This window comes from Arabidopsis thaliana, chromosome 5 (assembly GCF_000001735.4).
Source record: "Arabidopsis thaliana chromosome 5, partial sequence".
NCBI lineage: Eukaryota > Viridiplantae > Streptophyta > Magnoliopsida > Brassicales > Brassicaceae > Arabidopsis > Arabidopsis thaliana.
In genome coordinates, this window is record NC_003076.8 from 23,662,987 (window position 1) to 23,675,990 (window position 13,004).

At 40.1% G+C, this 13,004-nt stretch overlaps 5 protein-coding genes and 2 long non-coding RNA genes across 10 annotated transcripts; 4 read left to right on the forward strand and 3 right to left on the reverse strand.

Annotated features, from left to right (window-relative positions):
- Nucleotides 1-88: 88 nt before the first annotated feature.
- On the reverse strand, nt 89-575 carry AT5G08835. The gene has a single exon (NR_143116.1). It is a non-coding gene; the product is annotated as an other RNA (long non-coding RNA).
- On the forward strand, nt 150-2,331 carry AT5G58540 (Protein kinase superfamily protein). 3 transcript variants are annotated; one of them, NM_180885.3, is made up of 5 exons: nt 194-504; nt 582-1,052; nt 1,137-1,327; nt 1,407-1,539; nt 1,628-2,330. In NM_180885.3, the coding sequence occupies exons 1-5, from the start codon at nt 414-416 to the stop codon at nt 2,194-2,196; spliced, it is 1,455 nt and encodes a 484-aa protein (NP_851216.2). In that variant the 5' UTR covers nt 194-413; the 3' UTR covers nt 2,197-2,330. The 3 variants fall into 3 exon arrangements, with proteins under 3 accessions (NP_974960.1, NP_851216.2, NP_200662.3); NM_125240.4 differs by having other exon boundaries at nt 377-504; nt 591-1,052; nt 1,628-2,331; NM_203231.2 differs by having other exon boundaries at nt 150-1,052.
- EOL2 (ETO1-like 2) lies at nt 2,309-5,900 on the reverse strand. The gene is made up of 4 exons (NM_125241.5): nt 3,564-5,900; nt 3,181-3,472; nt 2,791-3,100; nt 2,309-2,715 (listed from the first exon to the last, which is right to left on the reverse strand). Exons 1-4 carry the CDS (start codon nt 5,486-5,488, stop codon nt 2,465-2,467), a joined length of 2,778 nt encoding a protein of 925 aa, NP_200663.2. The 5' UTR covers nt 5,489-5,900; the 3' UTR covers nt 2,309-2,464.
- Nucleotides 5,901-7,280: 1,380 nt separating this feature from the next.
- On the forward strand, nt 7,281-9,891 carry FOLK (Phosphatidate cytidylyltransferase family protein). Its single transcript, NM_125242.4, has 5 exons — nt 7,281-7,841; nt 8,645-8,712; nt 8,799-8,930; nt 9,070-9,185; nt 9,292-9,891. Exons 1-5 carry the CDS (start codon nt 7,527-7,529, stop codon nt 9,582-9,584), a joined length of 924 nt encoding a protein of 307 aa, NP_200664.1. The 5' UTR covers nt 7,281-7,526; the 3' UTR covers nt 9,585-9,891.
- On the reverse strand, nt 9,709-10,301 carry AT5G58570 (uncharacterized protein). Its single transcript, NM_125244.2, has one exon. The coding sequence runs from the start codon at nt 10,142-10,144 to the stop codon at nt 9,884-9,886; it is 261 nt and encodes an 86-aa protein (NP_568880.1). The 5' UTR covers nt 10,145-10,301; the 3' UTR covers nt 9,709-9,883.
- Nucleotides 10,072-10,496, forward strand: AT5G08840. Its single transcript, NR_143117.1, has 2 exons — nt 10,072-10,151; nt 10,375-10,496. It is a non-coding gene; the product is annotated as an other RNA (long non-coding RNA).
- Nucleotides 10,497-10,546: 50 nt separating this feature from the next.
- Nucleotides 10,547-12,657, forward strand: AT5G58575 (SAGA-associated factor-like protein). Of its 2 annotated transcripts, NM_001345305.1 has the most exons (5): nt 10,547-10,570; nt 10,677-11,112; nt 11,376-11,451; nt 11,618-11,929; nt 12,044-12,657. In NM_001345305.1, exons 3-5 carry the CDS (start codon nt 11,413-11,415, stop codon nt 12,236-12,238), a joined length of 546 nt encoding a protein of 181 aa, NP_001318831.1. In that variant the 5' UTR covers nt 10,547-10,570; nt 10,677-11,112; nt 11,376-11,412; the 3' UTR covers nt 12,239-12,657. The 2 variants fall into 2 exon arrangements, with proteins under 2 accessions (NP_001318831.1, NP_200665.2); NM_125243.5 differs by lacking the exon at nt 10,547-10,570 and having other exon boundaries at nt 10,854-11,112; nt 12,044-12,622.
- The last annotated feature ends 347 nt before the right edge of the window (nt 12,658-13,004 follow it).

Sequence of the window (13,004 nt, forward strand, 5' to 3'; positions counted from 1 at the left end):
TACAAATGCTTATATATACCAAAGAACTAGGTATTTAATTTGCATAATCTTGTATGTTTCAAAGCCGTTATCGTGTCACATATTTGGATTAGTCTACAAAATCAAGAACATATTTATTAGGTAAAAATTTGGTAAAAGAAACTTATCATGATTTAAATTCTATGACTTTGTTAAGCAACTTGCACAAGTGTGTATAATAAACTTCAAACTGTTGTTTCTTTTAGAAAAGAAAAATCTTAAGAGAGTAATGAAAATTGGTCGTTGGGTTTACGATAATTAAACAAAGGTTGAAAGAGCATCAACCGTTGATTAGTCTTCTTAATCCTCAACGACGAATTCAACTGCTCCTCCAATATTCTCTTCCTTCTTCCTTCTTTCGGAAACAACCACAGAAGCAAAGAAATCAATCTCCTATGAGTTCCAAGAGACGGCGGAGATTCAATCTCCGAACAGTGTTCTCCATCATCTTCCTCACCTTTCTTCCTCTGAATCTTAACTCTCAAGGTAGTTGACTAATCTCTATGTTTCTCTATGCAACCTTTTGTGTGTCTCTTTAAATGATGACAATTCATTTCTTGAAGAGATTGTAGAGGTCTTTGATTCTTCTCAAGATCACTTCTTGATCCAATCCCGAGTTTATGCGAACCATCGCAGCCTTATCGATACACCTCTTCCTGGCAAAGACCCTGCCCTTGATGCCTCTCCGCCATCTCCTGAATCCGCTATCCTCAAAGATCCATTGCTGCCTCCGCCACCACCAGAAGGCAACGAAACCCCGAGCCCTCCTCGAAGTGGTGTGCCAACACAAACACCAGAGACCCCACCTGCTATCACTCCCCTGCCTGTACCACTGGCTCCAGCTCCGTCTCCGTCTCCTCCTGTGTCTCCAGGAACTACAAAGAAGTCTCCCAAAGTTTATATGATCGTTGGCATAGTCGGTGGGGTATTCACAGTCTCGGTAGCATTAATCATCATCTTTCTTATCCTCACTCGAAAGATTCCAATCAAGCCTTGGACCAACAGTGGCCAGCTTCGCGATGATCTTATCACAGGCAAACACACTCTTCAGTCTTCATCTCTCTTTTTTCTCTCTTCATATGGAATTTCTCTAAATTTATAGTTTTGTATTGGAGCAGATGTTCCGAGGCTGCAGCTATCTGAGCTACAAGCAGCCTGCGAAGATTTCAGTAATGTCATAGGATCTTTCTCAGACGGCACCATTTATAAAGGAACTTTGTCCACTGGTGCTGAAATCGCTGTGGTGTCTATTGTGGCCGGTTCTCGTTCAGACTGGTCCACCACCATGGACACACAGTTGCTACAAAAGGTATCAGAACCTCGTTTGCACTTGTCTTGAACTGAGATTTGCATTGCCATTAATGAACAACTGCGCTCTGTTTCTGCAGATGCATAATTTATCCAAAGTGGATCACAAGAACTTTTTGAATGTGATCGGTTATTGCCTTGAGGAAGAGCCCTTCAAGCGAATGCTGGTTTTTGAATACGCTCCCAATGGATCACTCTCCGAGCATCTGCACTGTGAGGATTTCATCTCCTCAAGAAACCTTGTTTGATTTAACTCGTACACTCTTTGAACTGTTTGAACTGATCTCTCATCTCATGGCAGCTCAATACGTGGAGCACTTGGACTGGCCTACCAGACTCAGAATCGTCATGGGAATAGCTTACTGTCTAGAGCACATGCACAATCTTAACCCACCCATCTTGCTCTCCAATTTGGACTCCTCTTCTGTGTACTTGACTGAAGACAACGCCGCCAAAGTCTCTGACTTTTCTGTCATCAACTCCATATTTCCCTCTAAGGAGGGTTCCTCGAGCAAGAACCTTCTAGAACCCTCGTTACTTGATCCCCATACCAACGTCTTTAACTTTGGTGCCGTTTTATTCGAAATCATCAGTGGAAAATTACCAGACCCGGATTCTATGCTTCTCGAACCCAAGCCCACAAGAGATATTGTGGACCCGACACTGAAAACATTTCAGGAAAATGTTGTTGAGAGACTGTTGGAGGTGGTTAGGCAGTGTTTGAATCCATACTCAGATCAGCGGCCGACAATGAGAGAGGTTGTGGTGAAATTGAGAGAGATAACTGGAATAGAAGCTGACGCAGCAATGCCGAGGCTGTCTCCACGGTGGTGGACAGAGCTGGAGATCATATCCACAGAAGGAAACTAAAGAGAAAGGAGCCGTCCTTTTAGGTGTCCCCTGTATATATACACAAATGACACTGTGAAGTGATGATCATCTTTTTTTGTTCCTCTGCATTAAAAGACTCTTTACTGTATATACTAAAAAGTTGGTTTTGCATAGAAACCATTGGTAAGATTAATAAATGGCAGCTTCTTTACAGCATCCATTTATAGAAGAAGAAAATAAAAGTTAAATCTATTTATAAGATCCCAATGAAATATACAAATGGGATAATATGGTTGATACCTTCAAATTAATCTAAGCCAAAAATGGTGTTGTCAATGGAAGAAGCTTGATCCTTGGATCTGCTGTAGAGATGGAGCGTCTCGGTGTGGTTAGGGTCCAAACAGAGAGCAGCTTCACAGTCTTGAGTGGCCAATGACAGATTCCCAGTGGCCTCGTGAAATGCTGCTCTGAGATGCAGCGTTTGCAGTTCTGGTCTGAAAGCTATCGCCTTTGACAGCTCTTCCACTGCTTCTGTCTCTCTCTGATCATCCATCAGCACTGCCACACATACGATCACTTCTTTAACTACTAGAATTTATAAGATGTTAATACAGAACAGGAAGAGTTAGTTACCGGCAGCTCGGTATCTGTAGGGATAAGTTCGCAGAGGGTCGAGTGTTGTGGCCATGTCAAGATCTTCTTTGGCTTTTTCACGTTCACAGTACTCAGACCGTTTCTCGTAGGCTGCTGCTTTGCTACACGACTTCTCGATCAGCTTTGTCATCTCCTCACAAGCTTCTTTACGTTGGTTCTTCAAAAAATAAACTCGCGCCAGCCCTTGGCGTGCACGAGTGTGTTTGATCTCTATAGCGTTCTTATATGCGGTTTCAGCTTGATCTAGCATCCCCAAATTGATGTAGATGCTCCCAAGGTTGTTCAGAGCCTGCAGAAACATAACAAAACGACTAATCAGATTACAGTGTGAATAAGAGAAAGAGAAAGGCGAGACATCAAAATGCCAACCTGTCCTTTGCGTAGCCCATCTGAAGGACACTTGAGGGCTTCCTCTAGAACCTGAACCACACAAGAGATCTCGTCTGCATCGAGATTCTTGTCAGCTAGAGCATATGCTTTGAGGAAAAATGCTTCAAAGGATCGCTGAATAGAGATTGCCTCCTCAGCTTTAGTAAGAGTTTCTTCCACATAACCCATGTCGTATAAAAGCCACCCTTCGTAGACCAACCTTTCTGCCTCAGAAGTAGCCAAGTTCCATGCCATTCGCAAACACCTCATCGCGGCTCCTTGACAATTCAATCTGTTACAGATCACAAAAAAATGTAGCTTCCGTCAACTCCTGAAGAATTCACCAATCAGGTTGCCAGAGAAACAAAAGATATTCTTCTTACCTTAAGAGAAGAAGAGATTGTCTAAACCTCAGAAAGTTTTTGCTGGGATCATTCTGAAGCATCTGATGAACAACAGCCAACGACGCAACATCATCCACAGCTGACCATCTATCGAAAAGCCTCACCCAACAATCCGCTTCACTCTCTACTTCAATACATTGCGCGGTCAGAGCCTCCACCAAATCATCTCTCATTTTCCCACCAAACACAACATAATTGGGCTCTAAAGACAGCACTGCTCTAAGATCTCTCAAACAACTCTCCCGGTCACCAGTGGCTAAATACAGCCAAGCCCTCAGCTCGAGACATTCTGGACTAAGCTTGAACTGAATTAATCTATCAATCTCTTGGAAGGCTTCTTTAATCTGCTTCTGTTCGAATTTCATTACGGCTCTGTACTTGTACGGAAAAGACAGTGTCGGGTCAAGTTCAGTGGCGGTTGCTAAATCTTTTAGTTTCTCAACTCCAACATTGTACAGAGACCTCTCCTGGTACATCCATCCATGTGGCTTGTGATTAGAGATGAGAAAGTTCATGAGCCTGTACGCCGAATACCTCTTCCCTTGTTTATATTCAGTTCTTGATACCCCAGCCAAAGAGTAGACATGCCCTAAGCTTGAAGCTAATCTGAAATGAAACTGGGCTGCTTTGTAATCCTTTCTCTCAAACAGAACACATCCCATTTGATGCAAAGACAAAGCCTTTTGCCAGTTTGTACGAGCAAACTCTCGAGTTCTCTCTAGCAATATCAGCATAGTGTCCGTCGTGAGTTTCTCTTCCATGCCTACTTGGCTGAGGAAGTAGTACAACAGGAACACACACTCTGAACCCAGAAAAGCTAATTGCTCTTTTGCTTCGGAACTGCAGAAGAATCTCATCACTTTGGGATTGTGAAGAGACTGAGGAAGCTCTCTCAGAAACACCTGCAAGCAAGCAGATAAGAGAAGCGTTGTGCGTTCCTCCAACGCGTACTCTACAAAGGTTAAAGCTTTATCAAGGTCAGTGACAGAAGCAGCCAAGCGAGCCTCACATTCAGACTTCAGATCATCGCAACAGAATTTGCTGGCTAATTGAAGCAGCTCAAATACAGTTTCCACACGAAACAGATCAACTCTTTTGATTCTACTATATATGTTGAGTGCCAACATTGCCTCAATAGAGATGCCATTTTCCGAGAAATCAATCTCAGAAGTTGTTGATTCCACGAAAGAACCATACAACATGGCCTCAAAAGGACGCGAAAGCGCTGCGATTCTCGACCTAACACACTTAGCCTTCTCTGAACCTACGCAGAAGGAAATATCGCTAACCTCATCTAGACCCGAAAACTCATCAGCCTTAGAGATTTTAACGTCATCACTACCAAATTCATCCTCACATACCGTAGAACATTCACAACCCTCGTCGTCTACATTCAAATCACAACCATGAGTCAAACTAGTCTTCGGACATTCAGAAGCAAGCCCATTACAATCCATAGATTCAACTCCCACAAGTTCATGTTCTCTCCTAAAAAATCTCAACCAAGCAGAGAAAACAACCTTACAAGGGACATCAATGGCGTGCCTCCTAGCGTTGAGAAGGCACCTACGCAAGAGCTTGGCATCACCGAGACTGCGGAGAACAGCGTACTGCTCAAGGTAGAGCATCGATGCCTCGGATTCCGAACTGGACTCGATTCTCCGATATAGATTTGATAATGACTCCACCAAATCGATAGGTTTGAGGTAAGAGTCCAAGGGAGGCTCGAGGAGGTCTGTGGTGGGAAAGCCATGAGGGAGAAGTGAACGAGATTTGGATTTGGGATGCCCAAGGAACTTCATCATTCGAGGGCTACCATTGCTGCTTGTAGAGGGAGAGTCTTGTGTAGTAAAGGCGTGGACTTGAGTGCTTTTAAATCTCTCAAAGAGTTTGAGATTGCGCATTTTGCTATATCACAGAAATCTGAGAAAAGGGTTTGATTTTGAAGTAAAGAGAGAGTGAGGGAGACGGAGAGAGCAAGAGAGAGAGAGAGAGAGAGAGAGAGAGAGAGAGAGAGAGAGAGAGAGAGTTGAAAACACAAGCTCTGTCTCCGGTGACAACACACAGTGCAGAGACAAAAAGGAGAGAGAGAGAGAGAGGAAGAAGAAGACGATGAAGTGTGATTGAGAATATAAATTATTTTTATAAAAAGGTCAATAATTTGGGGAGAAAAAAGAGTAATGGCGTCGATTTTTGCAAACCCAAAAAACATTTATATGGAAAAAAAATGGTCGAATCTCATATCTGTTTTTCTTTCTTTTATGCATTTTTTTGTGGAACAGTTTACGAACTTCAACAGTTGGTGGTTCTTATTGGGTGCGATACGAACCAGACCACTTTCCTTTCTCTTTCCTTTTTGTGTAAAGACCACTTTCCTTTTTTAAAACAATATTTTGTTTCTGTTTTTTTGGTGAGGAAATATTTTGTTTCTTTGTTAAATTGTTATTTTTTTCCATATTTGAAGATATTGGTATGGCTTTTAATTTGTGAAAATTTGGGTTTATTACAGAGTTATATGATGATTAAATATAGTTTAGAGAATTATAGATGGTTGGTTCGTTTCGGGTATAATTAAAATAAGCCTCTCTGACTATCCAACGTCATTGATTCATGTGATGCCAAGATAGGTAGGTTAACTAGTTATGTGGTTTCTTATCGGTTATCTCCTATCTAAACAATTGAGCTTAACATTAAACTTTGAAGATATTAACTTATCTCTCTAATGAACGAAAAAAATTCAGTTTTATTGGTTGATTGGTTATGATTTCAATGACTAACAAAGAAATGGTCTTTAATTTATGTACAGCATGAATTTACTCAATTTATTACATACAACATGATTTCAAAAAATTGCTTAAAATTTTGCAAAACATTTCTTTACTGTGATCACACTAATCATTTGTTAATCTGGTGTCTACTTTTTTACTCGCTAACGTGAGCGTGTATATTTATATTTTCTGAGATCTTCATAGTTTTAGGTTTTTAGCTTGTAGTTAGTTTTTTTTGTTCTCGATATTGGACCAACAACTATCAGGAAACGCATAATTTATTATATATATAAAAAACTCTCATAAAACGTACTGTATTAAAACAATAACAAATAAAAAGTGGAGAGAACTATATCCAGAACCAATTCTGATGTTCTTTTGCCCGCACACCTGGAAAACACATGCAAGTGTACTCTTTAAAGATAAACATATATACCATTTGCGAAATAATTGAGGATTTTTTTTCTTTTGCCAACAGATAAATAATATAAGATTGTTTCAGAAAAAAAATAAAGATGGATAATTGAGGATTAGGTTGGCATTATTTGATGCAAAAAATACTAAAGAAAATCTCACATTGAAATCAATTAAAATAATTTTCTTATGGTATATACAAGTTGATGCAAAATTGATAAAAGATTAAACAAGGCAAGAGACGTGTGGTCATGTGTCTCGGCAACCCATGTGAGGGAATCTGAATCACTTTTTTTTTTTTTTTTTTTATGTTTCTCGAATCTGAGTAGCACAATAATTGAATTGTGTTTCGTAACTAAATTAGGGATTTATTAATCATGAAAAATTATTTGATGAAATCAAATTGTGGTCCGTCTAGTTGACTTATACCAGCCCAAATTATTTAGCGAATATAAAGCCCAAACTAGGCCCACAATAACAAATTATGCGTTTCCTCAAACGAACACCACCATGTCATGAACCATTCTAGCCGAATCCAAATAGAACGAAACTAAAATTGCTTTAATCCATATGTGACCAGATAAAGTAAAACACTCCTTTTGGGGAAATAAATATCCACTTTTCACCATCTTTTTGGTAAACAATAAAACAAACCAAATTTTGTGTGCTTGAGCAACAACAACTACCAACCAGTTACTGTCAAAAAAAATAAATGAAAACGTAATCGAAGAAAAGGTCGTGTTTTCTAGTGTTGCAGAAAATGGCAACTACTAGTACTACTACAAAGCTCTCCGTTCTCTGCTGCTCTTTCATTTCATCTCCTCTCGTTGACTCTCCTCCTTCTCTCGCCTTCTTCTCTCCGATTCCACGATTCCTCACTGTCCGAATCGCGACTAGCTTTAGATCGAGCTCTAGGTTTCCGGCCACCAAAATCCGCAAGTCTTCACTCGCCGCCGTGATGTTTCCGGAAAATTCGGTTTTATCAGATGTCTGCGCGTTTGGAGTCACTAGCATCGTTGCGTTCTCGTGCCTCGGTTTCTGGGGAGAGATTGGCAAACGTGGCATCTTCGACCAGGTTTTCGATCATTCAATTCACTTAATTAAATTATACACGCGTCGATTTGTTGAATAACGTTTTTGGAATGTTGCTCGATTCTGCAATTTCTGGTTAAAGCAACTTTGGATTCAGAGTAATGGTAGTAGTAAGCTTTATCGAGTAATGGATGGCATTAATGGCGAGGATAATAAATCTTATTAGTTCAAGAAATTATAGAATGTGAATGGATACCTATTTTGGGGTGGAAGAACACTGCGATAAACAATGGGAAAGTAACCCCATATCTGGTAAATTAGTGGGAAAATTGCTCAGAACCCAATTTGGGGATGAAATTTTTTTGAAATTCGTGCGGTATAATCACAATCTCATCGTAACTTGAAGATTCAACCATATTTATGATATATATGAATTTTGTAGGTTTAAATGTTGCACAATTTCTTTGCTATACTTTGAAGGATTATTTCTTCGTATGAGTCAGTCTATACACATATTGGACATGGCTTGTTTTTTTTTCCTTTCTCTTATGTGTTTCTCCGCAGTGACTTGTTTTTCTTCAAGTAATTTGGTTAGGAGTAGAGGAATTATCTATGATTAGCAAAAATTCTATTAAACATTTTTGGTTTGGGAATACCTGTATGGCTTCAGCTACTTGATTTTGTTTCTCTGACCTTATCGTGATTAAGATATCATCTCAGAACCCATTGAATTTATAAGATCCACAGGCTGTCTGATGTAGGACTGACTCCACTTTCATGGTTTTATTGAATGAGGCATTGGTTTAACATCTGTGGTTGACATTGGTGTTATTTCTTATTTTTCAGAAACTCATCCGGAAGCTTGTGCATATAAATATTGGGCTAGTTTTTATGCTTTGCTGGCCGCTGTTCAGGTAATAATACGGAGTGAAAGGATCGATTTTGATGTACCAGCTTGCTTTTCTGCTTCACCAGTTTATTTCGATATCAATTGTTTCAGTTCTGGAATCCAAGGAGCACTTTTCGCATCTCTTGTACCTGGACTCAATATAGTAAGGATGCTATTGCTGGGGCTTGGAGTGTACCACGACGAAGGAACAATCAAGTCAATGAGCAGACATGGAGATCGCAGGTAGCTGAATCGAACAAGTGTCTGTCACAATATCCAACAATCTCTTAGCATTCTTGGTATCTATGATCAAAATTCGGTTTGTCTGTTTATTATTGCTTTTGTCACTTCACAAAGTGTCTGTAGTCGCTCTCTGCATCAGGGAACTACTTAAGGGGCCGCTTTACTATGTACTGTCAATCACATCAGCCTGCATCTACTATTGGAAATCATCCCCAATCGCGATTGCGGTGATATGCAACCTTTGCGCAGGAGATGGTAAGTACAGTTAGCTCTGGTTTGATCCAATAACATTAGCAACTTTTGTCTTAGGAATTTGAATCCATTGAATGATGATTCTAATACACACACTTGCTGTTAAAAGGTATGGCTGACATTGTGGGTCGGCGGTTTGGAACAGAGAAGCTTCCTTACAACAAAAACAAATCATTTGCTGGTAGCATTGGAATGGCCACCGCCGGGTTTCTAGCATCTGTTGCGTATATGTACTACTTTGCTTCATTTGGTTACATCGAGGATAGCGGGGGAATGATTCTTCGTTTCCTCGTCATCTCTATAGCATCAGCTCTTGTGGAATCACTCCCAATAAGCACCGACATTGACGACAATCTCACCATTTCCTTAACCTCTGCCTTGGCCGGATTCTTACTCTTCTAATAATACCCTCTCGTTGTTATGTATCATCAAATAAAGGGTCGAGCTTGATTGCTGATATGGAGGTAAAACTGCATTCATTGTTCCCATCTTCTTCTGTATGTACGTATTAGTGAAACATCTCATATTGTTGTTGTCCACAAATCTTATTTTTCAGCTGCAATTGCAGTTGGGTACAATGTTGTAATGTTCTATCCATTAGTGAGACATATGATGACGAACAGTGACGCTTCTACAATTTGTAACAGATACTCTTTTGTAACAGATATTCAATACATGTTTGTTTGTTATTTGGCCTATGGCTATGTGGAAATGGATTGTTTGCTTACAACAGGTGAGGGCTTGAGTGTCCCGCTCCAGGAAGCCTCTTCTGACAGGTCGGACTGGTGACTGTAACGGCGTTTCAGACAAGGAAGCAACACGAGGAACAAGAGGAAGACGGCGAAGCTGATGACAAGAACTACCGTCAAGATCTCACCATGCATGGCGTAGTGTCTGTCTCTAGTGAAAGTAAGTCGTTCGCCATCTTCAGGACTCGAGGCCTCCACCGTAGAAGTTACCATTAGAGAGGTAATCTCAAATATTCTCAAATCTCAACTCCTTTGCTCATACCTACTTCATACTGTCATGCATCATCTTGGAGGGATTTGTGTCTGTTTCTTTTTCCTCTCTGAAATATAAATTTGACTTGGGAGAATATGTATCAAATGAAAACAATATGTCACCACAGAAGAAAAGAAGAGTTTAAATATATTTCTTTGGGATAATTTAGTAGATGGATTTTTGTATAAAGGTTGGTGTAGAAAGTGAGACTGGGACGTTCGTTAGTGATTGCTCTCTACATATGGGGCGTTGGATTGGGTCTTTTTGGATCTTACGTGCGACGTCGTTTTCGTAATTTGAAGAAAATCCTTTTCGTGTGGCTCCCATAACCGACTCCGTGACTTTCCCGGAAATTTCCTCAAGAGAGAAGCGACCTTGTGTCTCATGTTAGTTGCTTCTTCTTCTGCCCTTATTTATATGAATACAAAAATTAATTACTCTTTGATTTGGCCCATTTAAAATTGCTAACTTCTTCACGCATTCTCGAAATAGAAGAAAACGTGGTATGCTTGTATTAATTGAATGGTTCTGAAAGAGACATTTTCAGAAGAAACAAAAAAGCAATTGTGCCAAACTAGAAGAAGAAGCTATAATCGAGGTGTGCTCTACTGAGATTTTGCATGGGTGCTGCAAAAAAAAAAAAGAGATTTGAATGGGCCATGAGATGGGCTTTTAATAAAAAAATCATAACAGAAATTAGATGACGTGGAGTGTCGTTTTCTTTCTATTCGAGGTGACGGTGAGAAGGAAAACCGTGTCGTTTATATGATTAAGTAAAGAAACGCTTGCCGTTTAATATTTTAGCTTGGCCTGGGTGCCGTGGCAAGTCATGATTGGTGGTTTCTTCGCCGATGTAAAATTCAACAGATCGAGAGAGAAAAAACTCTCTCTCCCTCCTCCGTTCACCGTCGCGACTCGGCTCTACAGTGTAAGCTTTCTGATTCTACGGCGATTTCGTTTCTGTATCTATGCTTGTAGACTGGGTTTGTTTTATTGGATGATTTGATTTGGAACCTGAAACAGTAAAGTTGTGAGGAATGAGTAGTAGAGTTTCCTATCACAGAAACTCCAAAACGAATCTGTTAGATAGTGATGATCGACTTTTTTGATTTCTGGAGAAATTCGCTTTTTCTAGGGCTCCTGATGGTGATGGAAATCTCTCTTTACGATTTGGTTTTGATTTTCTCGCAGACATTTTGTTGAGCAATCTCGTATTTAGAGGATTCCAATGTCTGGCGCAGAGGATAATAAATCTTCCCATGCTCAGGTATTTGTTCATTTAGTCTCATCTCATGATGAATTCAATTACTGTTTATATGCTCCACATTCTCGTTCTATGTAAAACTATTAAGATTTCTCCTCCTTGTTAAAGTAACTGCCTAGTGGAAACTAAGTTAGACTTACGTTTCTTTGCTCTTGAACTTTGCTTGCAGCTTTCGTCCCAAATTTTTCTTGATCTTGTGGATTCGGTGATAGCTGATGTAGCATCTGAGTGTCATCGGGTAGCACGACTAGGACTTGATCGTGATTTGGATATAGTAGAAGAAGAGTTGAGATTGTCAGTGGAAGCGCGTGCGAAGATCGCTGATCCTAGCAACAACCTCGAAACCAACACCAAATATGTTGTTGATATATTTGGGCAGACTCACCCTCCTGTAGCTAGTGAAGTGTTCAATTGCATGAACTGTGGGCGACAAATTGTTGCAGGAAGGTTTGCTCCTCATCTCGAAAAATGCATGGGAAAGGTGATCTTATTGCTTGCATGCCTCCTTATCTCTGTCAGATAGTATTCCAGAATGTGTTGTTTCATTGAACCTCTAGTCCTTACTTTTTTTTTTTTTTTGGAAACCACCTAACAGGGAAGAAAGGCTCGTGCCAAGACAACCAGAAGCACAACGGCTGCACAGAACCGGAATGCACGACGCAGCCCCAATCCACGATATTCTCCTTATCCAAATTCTGCTAGTGAGAACCAGTTAGCAAGTGGATCACCTGGTGTTGCAGGTGAAGACTGCTCAAATTTCACAGTTCGAGAGAACGTGAAAGGAGACTGAAGTACAACTGATGAGAGGCTTATACTGATTACTGAACGACAATGTGGCTAGTAACTGACTCGACCAGACTGGTATAAATCGAATTGCTAGGTTTATATTCAGTTCACAAAAAAAGAGAGAAAAGCGGCGCAAAAGGAAAAGTAGCGGAGGTTCATAATGTAGCTATTTCTACAGCTTACTAATGGGGTATCAATATATTAGTACATGCACCATCATGTTATAATTACAAAAAACTCTGTAGAGTCCTCAATCAAACAGTTCCCACTGTTGTGTTATGATTGTTAAAGTGTTTGGAGCAAAAGAAAAGCACAAAATTCCGGACCTGGCAAAGGCAAATCCTGCTTGGTTGCGTTGTGGTTCATGTCGCGGTTGACTGTTTGTTTTCTGACAAGAAACAGTAAAAACAGACAAGTCTTTGGAGCAAAAGAAAAACACATTCGCTGGGGAATTTATATAAACAAATCGAAGCATTATTATTGTACATCAACCATAGGGCCTAACATGGGCCTAAGCTTGTGCTGTTGGTTCTTCACTATATCAAACTTGTCATCATCACATACAAATCTCATTTTCATGGGCCTTAAGGTGGGCTTTTATAAAAAACAATTTAGCACAAATTAGAGAACGTGGAGTTGTATTCGCGGTCACGGTAAAACGAAACGGACATAATAAAAAAAGTGTTTGTGATTGTTCCAGAAGAAATGAAACAAAAGATACGGTATAAAACTAATAGAGGAAACGCTTGCCGTTTAACGTTTTAGCTGCT